This window comes from Procambarus clarkii, chromosome 3, assembly GCF_040958095.1.
Source record: "Procambarus clarkii isolate CNS0578487 chromosome 3, FALCON_Pclarkii_2.0, whole genome shotgun sequence".
NCBI lineage: Eukaryota > Metazoa > Arthropoda > Malacostraca > Decapoda > Cambaridae > Procambarus > Procambarus clarkii.
This window is the reverse complement of record NC_091152.1, coordinates 7,442,834-7,460,393: the sequence shown is the minus strand read 5'-3', so window position 1 is coordinate 7,460,393 and position 17,560 is coordinate 7,442,834. Positions and strand designations below refer to the sequence as shown.

Sequence of the window (17,560 nt, the reverse complement as noted above, 5' to 3'; positions counted from 1 at the left end):
AAATTGGGCCTTGCATAGTAGGCTGAGAAGTGCCTTCTGGCTACTAGGTACGACATATATATATATATATATATATATATATATATATATATATATATATATATATATATATATATATATATATATATATATATATATATATATATATATATATATATATATATATATATATATATATATATATATATATATATATATATATATATATTAGTATATTTTGGTTGCAGTCTTTCCTGTTGACATATATTGTTGAATATGACCGAAAAAGTAAGATTAATAATTCTAACACGAATTTTCTCTATCTCTCTTACATTTCGTTTCACTGTTGATGGTAATTCAAAGATCAATTCTCCAAAATTCATTTTTATTTCTAGTCTGACGCGACACTTGAGCGCGTTTCATAAAACTTATTACATTTTCAAAGACTTTAGTTTACAAACACACAACTGAAACTGAATAGAGCTTACACATTTTCGAGTTTATATCTACATTTGGGTGAGGTGGATGAGGTGAAAACAAACTTTCAACAATGGGTATTGAATGCGTATTAAATTCACCCACAAGACAGAACACGAAACAATGGGTATGGAATGGAAGTAATTGTAGAAAGCCTATTGGTCCATATTTCTTGATGCTTCTATATTGGAGCGGAGCCTTGAAGTGGGTAGAATATAGTTGTGCATTAATTGGCTGTTGATTGATGGTGTTGACTTCTTGATATGTAGTGCCTCGCAGACGTCAAGCCGTCTGCTATCGCTGTATCTATCGATGATTTCTGTGTTGTTTGCTAAGATTTCTCTGGTGATGGTTTGTTTGTGGGAGGAGATTATATGTTCCTTAATGGAGCCCTGTTGCTTATGCATCGTTAAACGCCTGGAAAGAGATGTTGTTGTCTTGCCTATATACTGGGTTTTTTGAGGTTTTTTGATCATATTTAATAATATATGTCTACAGGAAAGACTGCTACCAAAATATACTAATATATATATATATATATATATATATATATATATATATATATATATATATATATATATATATATATATATATATATATGTATATATATATATATATATATATATATATATATATGTATATATATATATATATATATATATATATATATATATATATATATATATATATATATATATATATATATATATACTATGCAAGGCCCGATTTGCCTAATAAGCCAAGTTTTCCTGAAATAATATATTTTCTCTAATTTTTTTCTTATGAAATGATAAAGCTATCCATTTCATTATGTATGAGATATGTTTTTTTTATTGGAGTTAAAATTAACGTAGCTATATGACCAAACCTAACCAACCCTACCTAACCTAACCTAACCTAACCTATCTTTATAGATTAGGTTAGGTTAGGTAGCCGAAAAAGTTAGGTTAGGTAGGTTAGGTAGTCGAAAAAACATTATTTCATGAAAACTTGGCTTATTAGGCAAATCGGGCCTTGCATAGTAGGCTGAGAAGTGCGTTCTGGCTACTAGGTACGACATATATATATATATATATATATATATATATATATATATATATATATATATATATATATATATATATATATATATATGTCGTACCTAGTAGCCAGAACGCACTTCTCAGCCTACTATGCAAGGCCCAATTTGCCTAATAAGCCAAGTTTTCATGAATTAATTGTTTTTCGACTATCTAACCTACCTAACCTAACCTAACTTTTTCGGCTACCTAACCTAACCTAACCTATAAAGATAGGTTAGGTTAGGTTAGGTAGGGTTGGTTAGGTTCGGTCATATATCTACGTTAATTTTAACTCCAATAAAAAAAAATTGACCTCATACATAATGAAATAGGTAGCTTTATCAATTCATAAGAAAAAAATTAGAGAAAATATATTAATTAAGGAAAACTTGGCTTATTAGGCAAATCAGGCCTTGCATAGTAGGCCGAGTACGACGTTCTGGCTACTAGGTACGACATATATATATATATATATATATATATATATATATATATATATATATATATATATATATGTCGTACCTAATAGCCAGAACGCACTTCTCAGCCTACTATTCAAGGCCCAATTTGCCTAATAAGCCAAGTTTTCATGAATTAATGTTTTTTCGTCTACCTAACCTACCTAACCTAACCTAACCTAGCTTTTTTTGGCTACCTAACCTAACCTTACCTATAAATATAGGTTAGGTTAGGTTAGGTAGGGTTGGTTAGGTTCGGTCATATATCTACGTTAACTTTAACTCCAATAAAAAAAAATTGACCTCATACATAATGAAATGGGTTGCTTTATCATTTCATAAGAAAAAAATTATAGTAAATATATTAATTCAGGTAAACTTGGCTTATTAGGCAAATCGGGCCTTGAATAGTAGGCTGAGAAGTGAGTTCTGGCTACTAGGTACGACATATATATATATATATATATATATATATATATATATATATATATATATATATATATATATATATATATATATATATATGTCGTACCTAGTAGCCAGAACTCACTTCTCAGCCTACTATGCAAGGCCCGATTTGCCTAATAAGCCAAGTTTTCCTGAATTAATATATTTTCTCTAATTTTTTTCTTATGAAATGAAAAAACTACCCATTTCATTATGTATGAGGTCAATTTTTTTTTATTTGAGTTAAAATTAACGTAGATATATGACCGAACCTAACCAACCCTACCTAACCTAACCTAACCTATCTTTAATGGTTAGGTTAGGTTAGGTAGCCGAAAAAGGTAGGTTAGGTTAGGTTAGGTAGGTTAGGTAGTCGAAAAAACATTAATTCATGAAAACTTGGCTTATTAGGCAAATCGGGCCTCGCATAGTAGGCTGAGAAGTGCGTTCTGGCTACTAGGTACGACATATATATATATATATATATATATATATATATATATATATATATATATATATATATATATATATATATATATGTCGTACCTAGTAGCCAGAACGCACTTCTCAGCCTACTATGCAAGGCCCGATTTGCCTAATAAGCCAAGTTTTCCTGAATTAATATATTTTTTCAAATTTTTTTCTTATGAAATGATAAAGCTACTCATTTCATTACGTATGAGGTCAATTTTATTTTATTGGAGTTAAAATTAACGTAGATATATGACCAAACCTAACCAACCCTACCTAACCTAACCTTTCTTTATAGGTTAGGTTAGGTTAGGTTAGGTAGCCGAAAAAGTTAGGTTAGATTAGGTTAGGTAGGTTAGGTAGTCGAAAAGCAATTAATTCATGAAAACTTGGCTTATTAGGCAAATTGGGCCTTGCATAGTAGGCTGAGAAGTGCCTTCTGGCTACTAGGTACGACATATATATATATATATATATATATATATATATATATATATATATATATATATATATATATATATATATATATATATATATATATTAGTATATTTTGGTTGCAGTCTTTCCTGTTGACATATATTATTGAATATGACCGAAAAAGTAAGATTAATAATTCTAACACGAATTTTCTCTATCTCTCTTACATTTCTTTTCACTGTTGATGGTAATTCAAAGATCAATTCTCCAAAATTCATTTTTATTTCTAGTCTGACGCGACACTTGAGCGCGTTTCATAAAACTTATTACATTTTCAAAGACTTTAGTTTACAAACACACAACTGAAACTGAATAGAGCTTACACATTTTCGAGTTTATATCTACATTTGGGTGAGGTGGATGAGGTGAAAACAAACTTTCAACAATGGGTATTGAATGCGTATTAAATTCACCCACAAGACAGAACACGAAACAATGGGTATGGAATGGAAGTAATTGTAGAAAGCCTATTGGTCCATATTTCTTGATGCTTCTATATTGGAGCGGAGCCTTGAAGTGGGTAGAATATAGCTGTGCATTAATTGGCTGTTGATTGATGGTGTTGACTTCTTGATATGTAGTGCCTCGCAGACGTCAAGCCGTCTGCTATCGCTGTATCTATCGATGATTTCTGTGTTGTTTGCTAAGATTTCTCTGGTGATGGTTTGTTTGTGGGAGGAGATTATATGTTCCTTAATGGAGCCCTGTTGCTTATGCATCGTTAAACGCCTGGAAAGAGATGTTGTTGTCTTGCCTATATACTGGGTTTTTTGAGGTTTTTTGATCATATTTAATAATATATGTCTACAGGAAAGACTGCTACCAAAATATACTAATATATATATATATATATATATATATATATATATATATATATATATATATATATATATATATATATATATATATATATATATATATATATATCACATATATTTATAAGTGAACTCAGGATTTGAACTCAGGATTAGGCCGTCGCGGGTCTCCCTATCAAGAGCGCTGTTACTCTCATCACTGCTCCATCGATCGTATCTCTCGTGCAGTGGTCAAAATACCCAACCCGTCCTCATTAACAAAGGTCAAATTACCTTACATTCTTCTGCCAAACCCCCATTTATGAAAGAAAAACTGTTTACACACGACTCCCAACTGATGACTTCCGAACACTTCCAGAACAAGGAAGGGGAATTATGAGGGGAAAGCGCTAAGCAATTACGACTATATAGCACTTGGAAGGGGTCAGGATAAGGATTTGGGACGGGATGGAGGGCAAGAAATGGTGTCCAACCACTTGGATTGAACGTCGTCTGCACGAAGCAAGCCTTCACTCTACCGTCCAGCCTAAGTAGTTGGGGGACTTAATAAGAGCTTCGCTGACAACATTTGTTTGAACCACATCGCAATAAATGCTTCACTCATGTCCTTCAAATACAAATAATCGTCAACTGAGCTTAAACACCTAACCTAACCAATTCCTTAATATACACGGTATGCTAATATACCGTGTCAATTTATATTTGGGAAAATTCCTATTTTGAATGAACAGCATGTTAAAATAGATGAATTTTAAATGTTTTGCATAGAAAATGATTACCAACAGACTTTATAAACCTAATATGAACAAACATTGAAATTGATAAATGCTTCTATGAGAATGACCTTGACAGATCGGCGAGCATTGTTTGAGAACTGTTTGAAGTCATGTGTAAAGAAGTTTTCATATATAAACACGGAGTTTGGCTGCAGGGTTAATGAATATTTGGTCATTGTTTATGAGGCCTGTCTGTTATTTAGAAAAGAGGTGCAGTGTGATACTCATGTGTGTGTATTGACTTGTACTGCTGATCTTGGGATATATTTACTGGACAACAACGTATGCTAGCTGCCCTAGTTGACCTAAATATGTTAAACATGTAGTATTGTGTATTGTGAACTTTGATTACCGTTGATTGTAGCTTTCATAAATGGATTATTCCTCCTGATTTAAAAACGATATCCAAATGGCAAAACATAGAATATTCAGTTGCCCGTTTCTATAGATGAAATAAAATTTCCCTTTCACAACTCTAAGTTATTAATTGATTGGAAAATTTTAGGAGATTATGTACCTTACTGTGTATTATCACTAGCAATAATGTCTATTTAAGATGTATATGCAATGGTACACTGTTACTGCCTTTGGCCCAAGTAATGAGGTGAGTAGTTCTGTATGTGAGAATATATTACAACAGCCTGTTGCCTGTATAATGACGTGTGCATGCGAGTGTGTTACTGGAGCTTTTGCATGTACCATGAAGAGCATTCTTGTGTGTATAAGATTTTACCGATTCCTTAACTTGGCATGGACAATGTTATTTCAGATGGTGATCATTCCATATTTTCAATTTTTCACAGTTCGACTGGAAGAAAAGGAGTTCTAGGACAAATCAGCAATAACACTAAAAGCACATATACATCCAAGGCTCTCCCAATCTACTCCTTGTTGCTGGCACTCAACGTGACACAAATTGATTTCTTCTCCCTCGACGTTGAAGGATTTGAGTTGAAGGTGAGGTTAACATAGGCATAATGAAACTGTAACATACACAAATATTGCATTAGTTGGTCACAAAACTTTTGTATTTAGAAGTATATTGCGATAAACAATAAATTATGATTATCATAATAAAACTATTATATTAAAATTATTAAAGTAAAGTATGAGAGTAATTGAAAATGATGAGTCACAATAACGGGTAAAATTATGATGACCAAACCGCACATCAGAAGATGAAGAAACGACGACGTTTCAGTCCGTCCTGGATCATTATCAAGTCGTGTATTAGGGAGTGGGGATTGATTGACTGATGAAAATTAAATCTTCCAAGAGGTGGAACAGGCATTAAGCCCGTAAGTGATAGATTTTTTGGAGTAAGTGTGATCTTTAGTCGTGTAAGGATATACCGTGTGCTGAGCTCGCCATTAAATCGCCAATCCTTTTTAAGTGGCTGCTATCGTGGGGAAGAATACTGCTTTACAGTATTTATGAGGGTGTCCAGCTGATGGACACCTTTTATGACCAGAAGATTGGCAGTGTTAATGGCTTCAGGGTGGTTACTGCAAGATTCAGAGACTTTTAAAGCTCTTCTAAGATCGTTGGATGCTTCACATAACAGGATATAGTGAAGTAGTGGCTTTTCTGTGATTGTTTGGCAAAAGATGCATTCCCACTCTCTGAGTTCACTAATTTCTCAGCAGCATCTGTAACCTAGACGTAGTCTAACTTGGTGGCTTGAAGATACCTTCTGCTATTCTCATTTGTCGATGCTCTTTTTTCAGATGTGCAAGTTTGTTGGTGATGGTGTTTTTTATGTCCTCTTGGCTGGGGTAGATTATTTTGTGGATCACTAGATGACGGTTATCAATTTAGCAGTTTCATCAGCTTTCTCGTCTAATAGGATTCCAGTATGGGATGGGATTCAGTTTAGGGTTATGTGTAGTCGTTTGCCTTTAGCTACTTCTCCAAGATACAAAATTGTGGTAATTATTTCCACGTTGCTTTCCACTGATTCTTCCGTTCTATTACACAAACTCTAATTCTAGCCATTCAACTCTTCCTCGTTCCCTCAAGGTTTCCTCAAGTACGATACCAGACTCAGTCGTACTTGTTGCCCTACCTCTCCTGGAGTGCTAATAAGCATCTCTTCGCACATACTATCTCTTCTCACTTTTCGACCATCACTCCTCTTCACTGTTTCTCCTTCACGTTTTTCGTGAAATATGACCACTTCTGATATCTCACAACTCAACTTCCTCTTTCCTAAACTTCTGTTCATGTGGATAATTCTTCACTCTACTCTTGTACTCAATCTGTCCACATTATTTTTCACACCTGTTCAACATGGTTACTTCCACTTCCTGGTTCTCCTCAAACCGGTTTATCGGAGGTTTCACTTCCTCCAGTACCTTTTATGCACCTTAAATACTTCCCAAGGGGGTTCCACCTCTATTTTCTCCTCTAACTTACTCCTATTCTTCACGTTAACATAAGTTCCTCGAGTTCTCTAACCCTTATTCAACCAGATACTCAAACGTCAGTACACTGTCGTCGCTCAGTAGTACCGGGGCCTCGAAACCGATATCCCTTATGTCGGAGTCGTTCAAAGTGAAGACAAGGTCAAGTTTCGCTGGTTCATCGTTTCCTCTCATTCTTCTGGGTTCCCTGACATACTGGCTTCAGAAGTTTGTGTGTGTGTACTCACCTATTTGTACTCACCTATTTGTGTCTGCAGGATCGAGCATTGACTCTTGGATCCCACCTTTCGTGCATCGGTTTTTACAGCATTAACTATAGTCCTATTTCCCTATCATACCTGGTTTTAAAATTATGAATAGTATTTGCTTCCACAACCTGTTCCTTAAGTGCATTCCATTTTCCCTCTAATCTCACACTAAAAGAAAACTTCCTAACATCCCTGTGACTCATCTGAGTTTCCAGCTTCCACCTATGTCCACTCATTCTGTTACTATTCCGTGTGAACATTTCGTCTATGTCCACTCTGTCAATCACCCTGAGTATTTTATAAGTTCCTATCATGTCCCCCTCTCTCCCTTCTTCTTTCTAGTGTCGTAAGGCACAGTTCCCTCAGGCACTCCTCATACCCCATCTCTCGTACCTCTGGGACGAGTCTCATTGCAAACCTCTGAACCTTTTCCTGTTTCCTTATATGCTTCTTCAGATGAGGACTTCTTGATGAGGCGGCATATTCTAAGACTGGCCTCACACAGGCAGTGTAAAGCGCCCTAAATGACTCCTTACTTAGGTTTCTGAATGAAGTTTTAACTTTTGCCAGTGTAGAGTACTCTGCTGTCGTTATCCTATTTATATGTGCTTCAGGAGATAGATCAGCTGTTACGTCCACGCCCTGGTGTCTTTCTCGCGTCGTCACAGTTAGGCAGTTCCCATTCATTGTGTACTGTCTCTTTGGTCTCCTATGACCTAGTCCCATTTCTATAACTTTACATTCGCTCGTGTTGAACTCCAGTAACCACTTCTCTGACCATCTCTGCAACCTGTTCAGGTCCTCGTGGAGGATCCTGCAATCCTCATCTGTCACAACTCTTCTCATCAACTTTGTGTCATCCACGAACATCGACATGTAGGACTCTACTCCTGTAAACATGTCGTTAACATATACTATCTTGAGATGACTTCGGGGCTTTTTAGTGTCCCCGCGGCCCGGTCCTCAACTAGGCCTCCACCTCCAGGAAGCAGCCCGTGACAGCTGACTAACACCCAGGTACCTATTTTACTGCTAGGTAACAGGGACATAGGGTGAAAGAAACTCTGCCCATTGTTGCTCGCCGGCGCCTGGGATCGAACCCAGGACCACAGGATCACAAGTCCTGTGTGACGGCGTGCTGTCCGCTCGACCGACCGGCTCCCTAGACTATACTAGAAATAGAATTGGTCCCAGCACCGATCCTTGTGGTACTCCACTCGTTATATTCGCCAGTCCGACTTCTCGCCCTTTACCGTAACTCTTTGGCTCATTCCTGTTAGGTAGTTCCTTATCCATGCTAGGACCTTTCCTCCCACCCCCGCCTGCCTCTCGAATTTAAACAGCAGTCTCATGTGCGGTACTGTATCAAAGCCTATTTTGCAGTCCAGAAATATGCAGTCTGCCCAACCTTCTCTGTCCCTTCTTATCCTCGTTATTTTATCACAGAATTCCAAAAGGTTTGTTAGGCACAATTTCCTTTTCCAGAACCCATGTTGATGTTTGTTCACAAACCTAACGTTCTCCAGGTGTGCAACCAGTCGTAGCCTAATTATTCTTTCCAGTATTTTACAGGGGATGCTTATCAGTGATACAGGTTTACAGTTAAGTGCCTCTTCCCTATCTCCTTTCTTGAAAATTGGTACGACATTTACCTTCTTCCAGTAACTGGACAATTCTCCCGACATAAGTGACTCATTAAAAATCATTGCCAGAGGCATGCTGAGAGCCTGTGCTGCCTCTTTTAGTATCCTCGGTGATACTTTGTCTCGTTCAACTGCTTTAGTTGCAGCCAGTGTTGTCAACTGTTTCATTAGCTCCCCTGCTGTCACTTCTATATCTGATAGTCTTTCATCTAGGGTAATCCCTTCTAACAATGGGAGCTGCTCAGGCTCGGTAGTGAACACTCCATGGTAACTGGCATTCAGTGCCTCATAGATTTCCTTGTCACTTCCAGTATATGCCTCCTCTGTTTTCCTTAGTCGTGTCACTTGGTCGTTCACCGACATTTTTCTTCTTATATAGTTGTGAAGTACATAAGAACATAAGAACATAAGAACAAAGGTAACTGCAGAAGGCCTATTGGCCCATACGAGGCAGCTCCTATCTATAACCACCCAATCCCACTCATATACTTGTCCAACCCGCGCTTGAAACAATCGAGGGACCTCACCTCCACCACGTTACGCGGCAATTGGTTCCACAAATCAACAACCCTGTTACTGAACCAGTATTTACCCAAGTCTTTCCTAAATCTAAACTTATCCAATTTATACCCATTGTTTCGTGTTCTGTCTTGTGTTGATATTTTTAATACCCTATTAATATCCCCTTTGTTATGTCCATTCACCCACTTGTAAACCTTTATCATGTCACCCCTAACTCTTCGCCTTTCCAGTGAATGCAACTTAAGCTTTGTTAATCTTTCTTCATATGAAAGATTTCTAATTTGGGGAATTAACTTAGTCATCCTACGTTGGACACGTTCAAGTGAATTTATATCCATTCTATAATACGGCGACCAAAACTGAACTGCATAATCTAAATGGGGCCTAACCAGAGCAAGATATAGCTTAAGAACCACACCAGGTGTCTTGTTACTAACGCTTCGATTAATAAATCCCAGTGTCCTATTTGCTTTATTACGAACATTCATGCATTGATCCTTTTGTTTTAAATTCTTACTAATCATAACTCCCAGATCCCTTTCGCAATCCGACTTCGCAATCTCAACACCATCTAGCTCGTATCTTGTAACTCTATCATCATTACCTAGCCTCAGAACTTTACATTTATCAGCATTAAACTGCATTTGCCAATCCTTTGACCATTTCAAAACCCTATCTAGATCAACTTGAAGTGATAGTGAGTCCTCCTTCGAATTAATTTCCCTACCGATTTTCGTATCATCAGCAAATTTGCAAATGTTGCTACTCAAACCTGAATCTAAATCATATATATATATATTATAAACAACAGAGTAAGTAGAAGTAAATTAGGTTGCTTTTTCGCTTTGATCGCAATATCGTTCTCATAGTTCTTATGTTACTGTAAACGTTCCTACCTTTGTTGCATCTGATCCTATTGTCCTCTGTCCTTTGTCTTCTAAACTTCCTCCACTCCCGCCTGCTGGCAATTTTTGCTTCCTGACATTGTCTATTAAACCATGGGTTATTATATTCCCTTTTATTTTTTCCCTTTACTATTGGTATAAATCTCTTCGGCCTCCTGGCATTTCTGTATGACTAGGTCCATCATATCTTGGACTGTTTTTCCTCTAATTTCTTCCTCTCACTGCACCTCTCCCAGATAGTTCCTTATCCTCTTATAATCCCCTTTCTTGTAGTCAACTCTCCTTTCCCAGACCTCTTGTCCCATGGTCACAAGTTTGAATTCCATCATGTAGTCAAAGACTAGGACACAATGGTCGCTGGTCCCTAGAGGTATTTCATGCTCCAAATTCTCGATGTCTTCTACGTTCTTTGGGTTTTGAAATGGTCAAAGGATTGGCAGATGCAGTTTAATGCTGATAAATGTAAAGTTCTGAGGTTAGGTAATGATGATAGAGTTACAAGATACGAGCTAGATGGTGTTGTGATTGCGAAGTCGGATTGCGAAAGGGATCTGGGAGTTATGATTAGTAAGAATTTAAAACAAAAGGATCAATGCATAAATGTTCGTAATAAGGCAAATCGGACACTTGGATTTATTAATCGCAGCGTTAGTAACAAGACACCTGGTGTGGTTCTCAAGCTATATCTTGCTCTAGTTAGGCCCCATTTAGATTATGCAGTTCAGTTTTGGTCGCCATATTATAGAATGGATATAAATTCACTTGAACGTGTCCAGCGTAGGATGACTAAGTTAATTCCCCAAATTAGAAATCTTTCATATGAAGAAAGATTAACAAAGCTTAAGTTGCATTCACTGGAAAGGCGAAGAGTTAGGGGTGACATGATAGAGGTTTACAAGTGGATGAATGGACATAACCGGGGGGATATTAATAGGGTATTAAAAGTATCAACACAGGACAGAACACGAAACAATGGATATAAATTGGATAAGTTTAGATTTGGGAAAGACTTGGGTAAATACTGGTTCAGTAACAGGGTTGTTGATTTGTGGAACCAATTGCCGCGTAACATTGTGGAGGTGGGGTCCCTCGATTGTTTCAAGCACGGGTTGGACAAGTATATGAGTGGGATTGGGTGGTTATAGAATAGGAGCTGCCTCGTATGGGCCAATAGGCCTTCTGCAGTTACCTTTGTTCTTATGTTCTTATGTTCTGGGTGAAAATCAGGTCTAATAGGCTCGGTACATCTCCTCCTCTTTCCCCTTGTGTCTTCCTTCACATGCTGTCTTAGGAAATTCCTGTCTATAACATCCACTAACTTTGCTCCCCACGTTTCGTCCCCTCCTTGGGGATCCTTGATTTCCAATTCATCTCTCCATGATTTAGGTCTTCCATGACCAGCAGTTTCTCTCTCATTCTGTGGGCGAGTGTTGCTGCCTTCTGCAGTTAATTTATGCATGCCTTGTTGTTGTCTTCATACTCCTGCCTGGGTCTTCTACTGTTTGGAGGGGGGATTGTAGATTACCAAGCTCACAATCTTCCTCCCATCTGCTGTCAGAGTTCCATGTATGAAGCTTGTGCTCTCATTGGAAACCCGATTTCCCAGGTCTTCAAACTTCCATTTCCGCTTTATTAGGAGTGCTACTCCCCCTCCCTGTCTATGTGTCCTTTCTTTTCTTATCACCTGGTAGCCCTCTGGAAAGATTGCATCTTAAATCATGTCATTTATTTTAGTTTCCACTATTGCAACTATGTCAGAATCTCCCTCACTCACTCTTTCTTTTATCACTTCTGCTTTATTAGATACCTCATCAGCATTGGTGTACAAAACCTTGAGATTCTTCATGGAAACTCTTGTACCAGAGTTCGCCCTTTCTCTGGGGGTCTGGGGGGATCTGGGGAATTGTCTGGGGGTGAATAGGGACTGGGGGGTGAATGGGGGCTGGGGGATCTGGGAGGTGTCTGGGGGGATCTGGGGGGTGAAAGGGGTCGGGAGGGCTGCTTGGGGGGCGAATGGGGGCTTGGCATCTAGGAAGGTAAGTAGGAAGGTCTGGGTAGGTAGGTCTGGAGTAGGAAAGGCATACTGGGTCTAAAGATTAGGGAGGGTCTGATAGGCATAGAAGGGTCGAGAGGTAGCGTAAGGTTGGGAGTCAGATAGAGTTTGAGAGGTTGGGGGGGAGAAGGACAGAGAGGGGTGGGGGGGAAGAGGGGTAGATGGATCATGGATAGTGAGAATGGGAGGGAGGTTGTATTAGTCAGGGGGAATTCAGAGGTAGGTGTGACATTGGGGCAGAAGGGGGAAAAGGGAAATGGAGGAAGAGGAAGGGGGTCCCCCCGTCCCCCACGGGCAGTCCATGTGCCACCCTCGTAAGGGTGGGGGGTCACATGGAAGGAGAGAGGATGAGGAGGGGTGAGGGCAGGGCGGGTTTTAGGGGTTGAGGGGATGAGGGCTGGGTGGGTTTTGGGGGTTGAGGGGATGAGGGCCAGGCGGGTTTTGGGGGTTGAGGGGATGAGGGAGTCCTTGGAGTGTTGGATGAAGCAGATGGGTTTGAATGCAGTGGGGTCAGAGGGGTCAGGGAAGGTGTTGGGGGAGATAAGCAGGGGTAGGGAGGGCTGATTTGGTGAGGAAGTGACCTGTGAAGCAGGTGTGTGTGTGTGTGTGTGTGTGTGTGTGTGTGTGTGTGTGTGTGTGTGTGTGTGTGTGTGTGTGTGTGTGTGTGTGTGTGTGTGTGTGTGTGTGTGTACTCACCTATTTGTACTCACCTATTTGTGCTTGCGGGGGTTGAGCTTTGGCTCTTTGGTCCCGCCTCTCAACTGTCAGTCAACTGGTGTATAGATTCCTGAGCCTACTGGGCTCTATCATATCTACATTTAAAACTGTCTATGGAGTCAGCCTCCACCACATCACTGCCTAATGCATTCCATCCGTTAACTACTCTGACACTGAAAAAGTTTCTTCTAACGTCTCTGTGGCTCATGTGGGTACTCAGTTTCCACCTGTGTCCCCTTGTTCGCGTCCCACCAGTGTTGAATAGTTTATCCTTGTTTACCCGGTCGATTCCTCTGAGGATTTTGTATGTTGTGATCATGTCTCCCCTTACTCTTCTGTCTTCCAGTGTCGTAAGGTGCATTTTCCGCAGCCTTTCCTCGTAACTCATGCCTCTTAGTTCTGGGACTAGTCTAGTGGCATACCTTTGGACTTTTTCCAGTTTCGTCTTGTGCTTGACAAAGTACGGGCTCCATGCTGGGGCCGCATACTCCAGGATTGGTCTTACATATGTGGTCTACAAGATTCTGAATGATTCCTTACACAGGTTCCTGAACGCTGTTCTGATGTTAGCCAGCCTCGCATATGCCACAGACGTTATTCTTTTTATGTGGGCTTCAGGAGACAGGTTTGATGTGATATCAACTCCTAGATCTTTCTCTCTGTTCGTTTCATTAAGTACTTCACCTCCTATTCTGTATCCTGTGTCTGGCCTCCTATTTCCACTGCCTAGTTTCATTACTTTGCATTTGCTCGGGTTGAACTTCAACAGCCATTTGTTGGACCATTCACTCGGTCTTTCTAGGTCATTTTGTAGCCTCCTACTATCGTCCTCAGTTTCAATCCTCCTCATAATTTTTGCATCATCGGCAAACATTGAGAGAAACGATTCTATACCCTCTGGGAGATCATTTACATATTCAGAAACAGTATAGGTCCAAGGACTGACCATTGCGGTACTCCTCTCGTAACGTCTCGCCAATCTGAGACCTCACCCCTCACACTGACTTGTTGTCTCCTGTTGCTTAGGTACTCCTGTATCCAACGGAGTACCTTCCCTTTCACTCCAGCCTGCATCTCCATCTTTTTCACTAGCCTCTTGTGTGGCACTGTATCAAAGGCTTTCTGACAATCCAAAAATATGCAGTCTGCCCACCCTTCTCTTTCTTGCCTTATTTTTGTTGCCTGGTCGTAGAATTCAAGTAACCCTGTGAGGCAGGACCTGCCATCCCTGAATCCATGTTGATGCTGTGTTACAAAGTTCTTTCGCTCCAGGTGCTCCACTAGCTTTCTTCGCACAATCTTCTCCATCACCTTGCATGGTATGCAAGTTAGGGACACTGGCCTGTAATTCAGTGCCTCCTGTCTGTCCCCTTTCTTGTATATCGGGACTACGTTAGCTGCTTTCCAAATTTCTGGCAGTTCCCCTGTTGCCAGTGATTTGTTATACACTATGGAGAGTGGGAGGCACAGTTCTTCTGCTCCTTCCTTTAGTATCCGAGGCGAGATTACATCTGGGCCTGTAGCCTTTGTCACATCCAACTCTAGTAAACACTTCCTTACTTCCCCGCTGGTAATCTCAAACTCTTCCAGTGGTTCCTGGTTAGCTATTCCCTCTCTTATCTCTGGGATTTCTCCTTGCTCTAAGGTGAAGACCTCTTGGAATTTCTTATTCAGTTCCTCACACACTTCCTTGTCGTTTGTAGTGAATCCTTCTGCCCTTATCCTTAATTTCATAACCTGTTCCTTTACTGTTGTTTTTCTCCTGATGTGGCTATGCAGCAATTAAGGCTGAGTCTTTGCCTTGCTTGCGATGTCATTTTCGTATTGTCTTTCTGCCTCTCTTCCCATCCTGACAAATTCATTCCTGGCATTCTGGTATCTTTCTCTGCTCCCCAGTGTCCTGTTATTCCTATAGTTTCTCCATGCCCTTTTACTTTGCTGCTTAGCTAGCCTACATCTCTGATTAAACCATGGGTTTCTCATCTTCATTTCACTGTTTTCCTTTTGGGCTGGGACAAACTTGTTTGCTGCGTCCTTGCATTTTAGCGTGTAGTCCATCGTATCTTGGGCCGTCTTTTCCCTGAGCTCTGTTTCTGTGTGTGTGTGTGTGTGTGTGTGTGTGTGTGTGTGTGTGTGTGTGTGCGTGTGTGTGTGTGTGTGTGTGTGTGTGTGTGTGTGTGTGTGTGTGTGTGTGTGTGTGCGTGTGCGTGTGCGTGTGCGTGTGTGTGTGTGTGTGTGTGTGTGTGTGTGTGTGTGTGTGTGTGTGTGTGTGTGTGTGTGTGTGTGTGTGTGTGTGTGTGTGTGTGTGTGTGTGTGTGTGTACTCACCTAGTTGTGTCTGCAAGATCGAGCATTGACTCTTGGATCCAGCCTTTCGAGCATCGGTTGTTTACAGCAATGACTCCTGTCCCATTTCCCTATTATACCTGGTTTTAAAATTATGAATAGTATTTGCTTCCACAACCTGTTCCGGAAGTGCATTCCATTTTCCCACTACTCTCACGTTAGAGGAAAACTTCCTAACATCTCTTTGACTCATCTGAGTTTCAAGCTTCCATGCATGTCCCCTCGTTCTGTTACTATTCCGTGTGAACATTTCGTCTATGTCCACTCTGTCAATCCCTCTGAGTATTTTATACGTTCCTATCATGTCCCCCCCCTCTCCCTTCTTCTTTCTAGTGTCGTAAGGCACAGTTCCCTCAGGCTCTCCTCATACCCCATCCCTCGTAGCTCTGGGACGAGTCTCGTTGCAAAACTCTGATCCTTTTCCAGTTTCATTATATGCTTCTTCAGATGGGGACTCCATGATGAGGCGGCATACTCTAAGACTGGCCTCACGTAGGCAGTGTAAAGCTCCCTAAATGCCTCCTTACTTAGGTTTCTGAATGATGTTCTAACTTTTGCCAGTGTAGAGTACACTGCTGTCGTTATCCTATTTATATGTACCTCAGGAGATAGATTACGTGTTACGTCCACACCCAGGTCTCTTTCTCGCGTCGTCACAAGTAGGCTGTTCCCCTTCATTGTGTACTGTCCCTTTGGTCTCCTATGTCCTAGTCCCATTTCCATAACTTTACATTTGCTCGTGTTGAATTCCAGTAGCCATTTCTCTGACCATCTCTGCAAACTGTTCAGGTCCTCTTGGAGGATCCTGCAATCCTCATCTGTCACAACTCTTCTCATCAACTTTGCGTCATCCGCAAACATCGACATGTAGGACTCTACGCCTGTAAACATGTCGTTAACATATACAAGAAATAGAATTGGTCCCAGCACCGATCCTTGTGGTACTCCACTTGTTACTGTGTGTGTGTGTGTGTGTGTGTGTGTGTGTGTGTGTGTGTGTGTGTGTGTGTGTGTGTACTCACCTAGTTGTACTCACCTAGCTGTGCTTGTGGGGGTTGAGCTCTGGCTCTTTGGTCCCGCCTCTCAACTGTCAATCAACAGGTGTGCAGGTTCCTGAGCCAATTGGGCTCTATCATATCTACACTTGAAACTGTGTACGGAGTCAGCCTCCACCACATCACTTCCTAATGCATTCCATTTGTCAACCACTCTGACACTAAAAAAGTTCTTTCTAATATCTCTGTGGCTCATTTGGGCACTCAGTTTCCACCTGTGTCCCCTAGTGCGTGTGCCCCTTGTGTTAAATAGCCTGTCTTTATCAACCCTGTCGATTCCCTTGAGAATCTTGAATGTGGTGATCATGTCCCCCGTAACTCTTCTGTCTTCTAACGAAGTGAGGTTTAATTCCCGTAGTCTCTCCTCGTAGCTCATACCTCTCAGTTCGGGTACTAGTCTGGTGGCAAACCTTTGAACCTTTTCCATTTTAGTCTTATGCTTCACTAGATATGGACTCCATGCTGGTGCCGCATACTCCAGGATTGGTCTGACATATGTGGTATATAATGCTCTGAAAGATTCCTTACACAAGTTTCTATTGGCTGTTCTTATGTTAGCCAACCTGGCATATGCTGCTGCTGTTTTCCTCTTCAGGGGACAGGTCTGGCGTGATATCAACCCCCAGGTCTTTCTCTCTCTCGGACTCTTGAAGTATTTCATCTCCCAAGTGATACCTTGTATCTGGT

At 40.2% G+C, this 17,560-nt stretch overlaps 1 protein-coding gene across 1 annotated transcript in view; it reads left to right on the top strand.

Moving 5' to 3' along the window:
* The window catches only part of LOC138367388 (protein Star-like), a 107,857-nt gene that overhangs the window by 82,092 nt on the left and 8,205 nt on the right, over positions 1-17,560 (top strand). Inside the window, exon 5 of the mRNA XM_069329027.1 lies at positions 5,766-5,919. Coding sequence (XP_069185128.1) covers positions 5,766-5,919 — 154 coding nt within the window. The remainder of the gene's footprint in view (positions 1-5,765; positions 5,920-17,560) is intronic.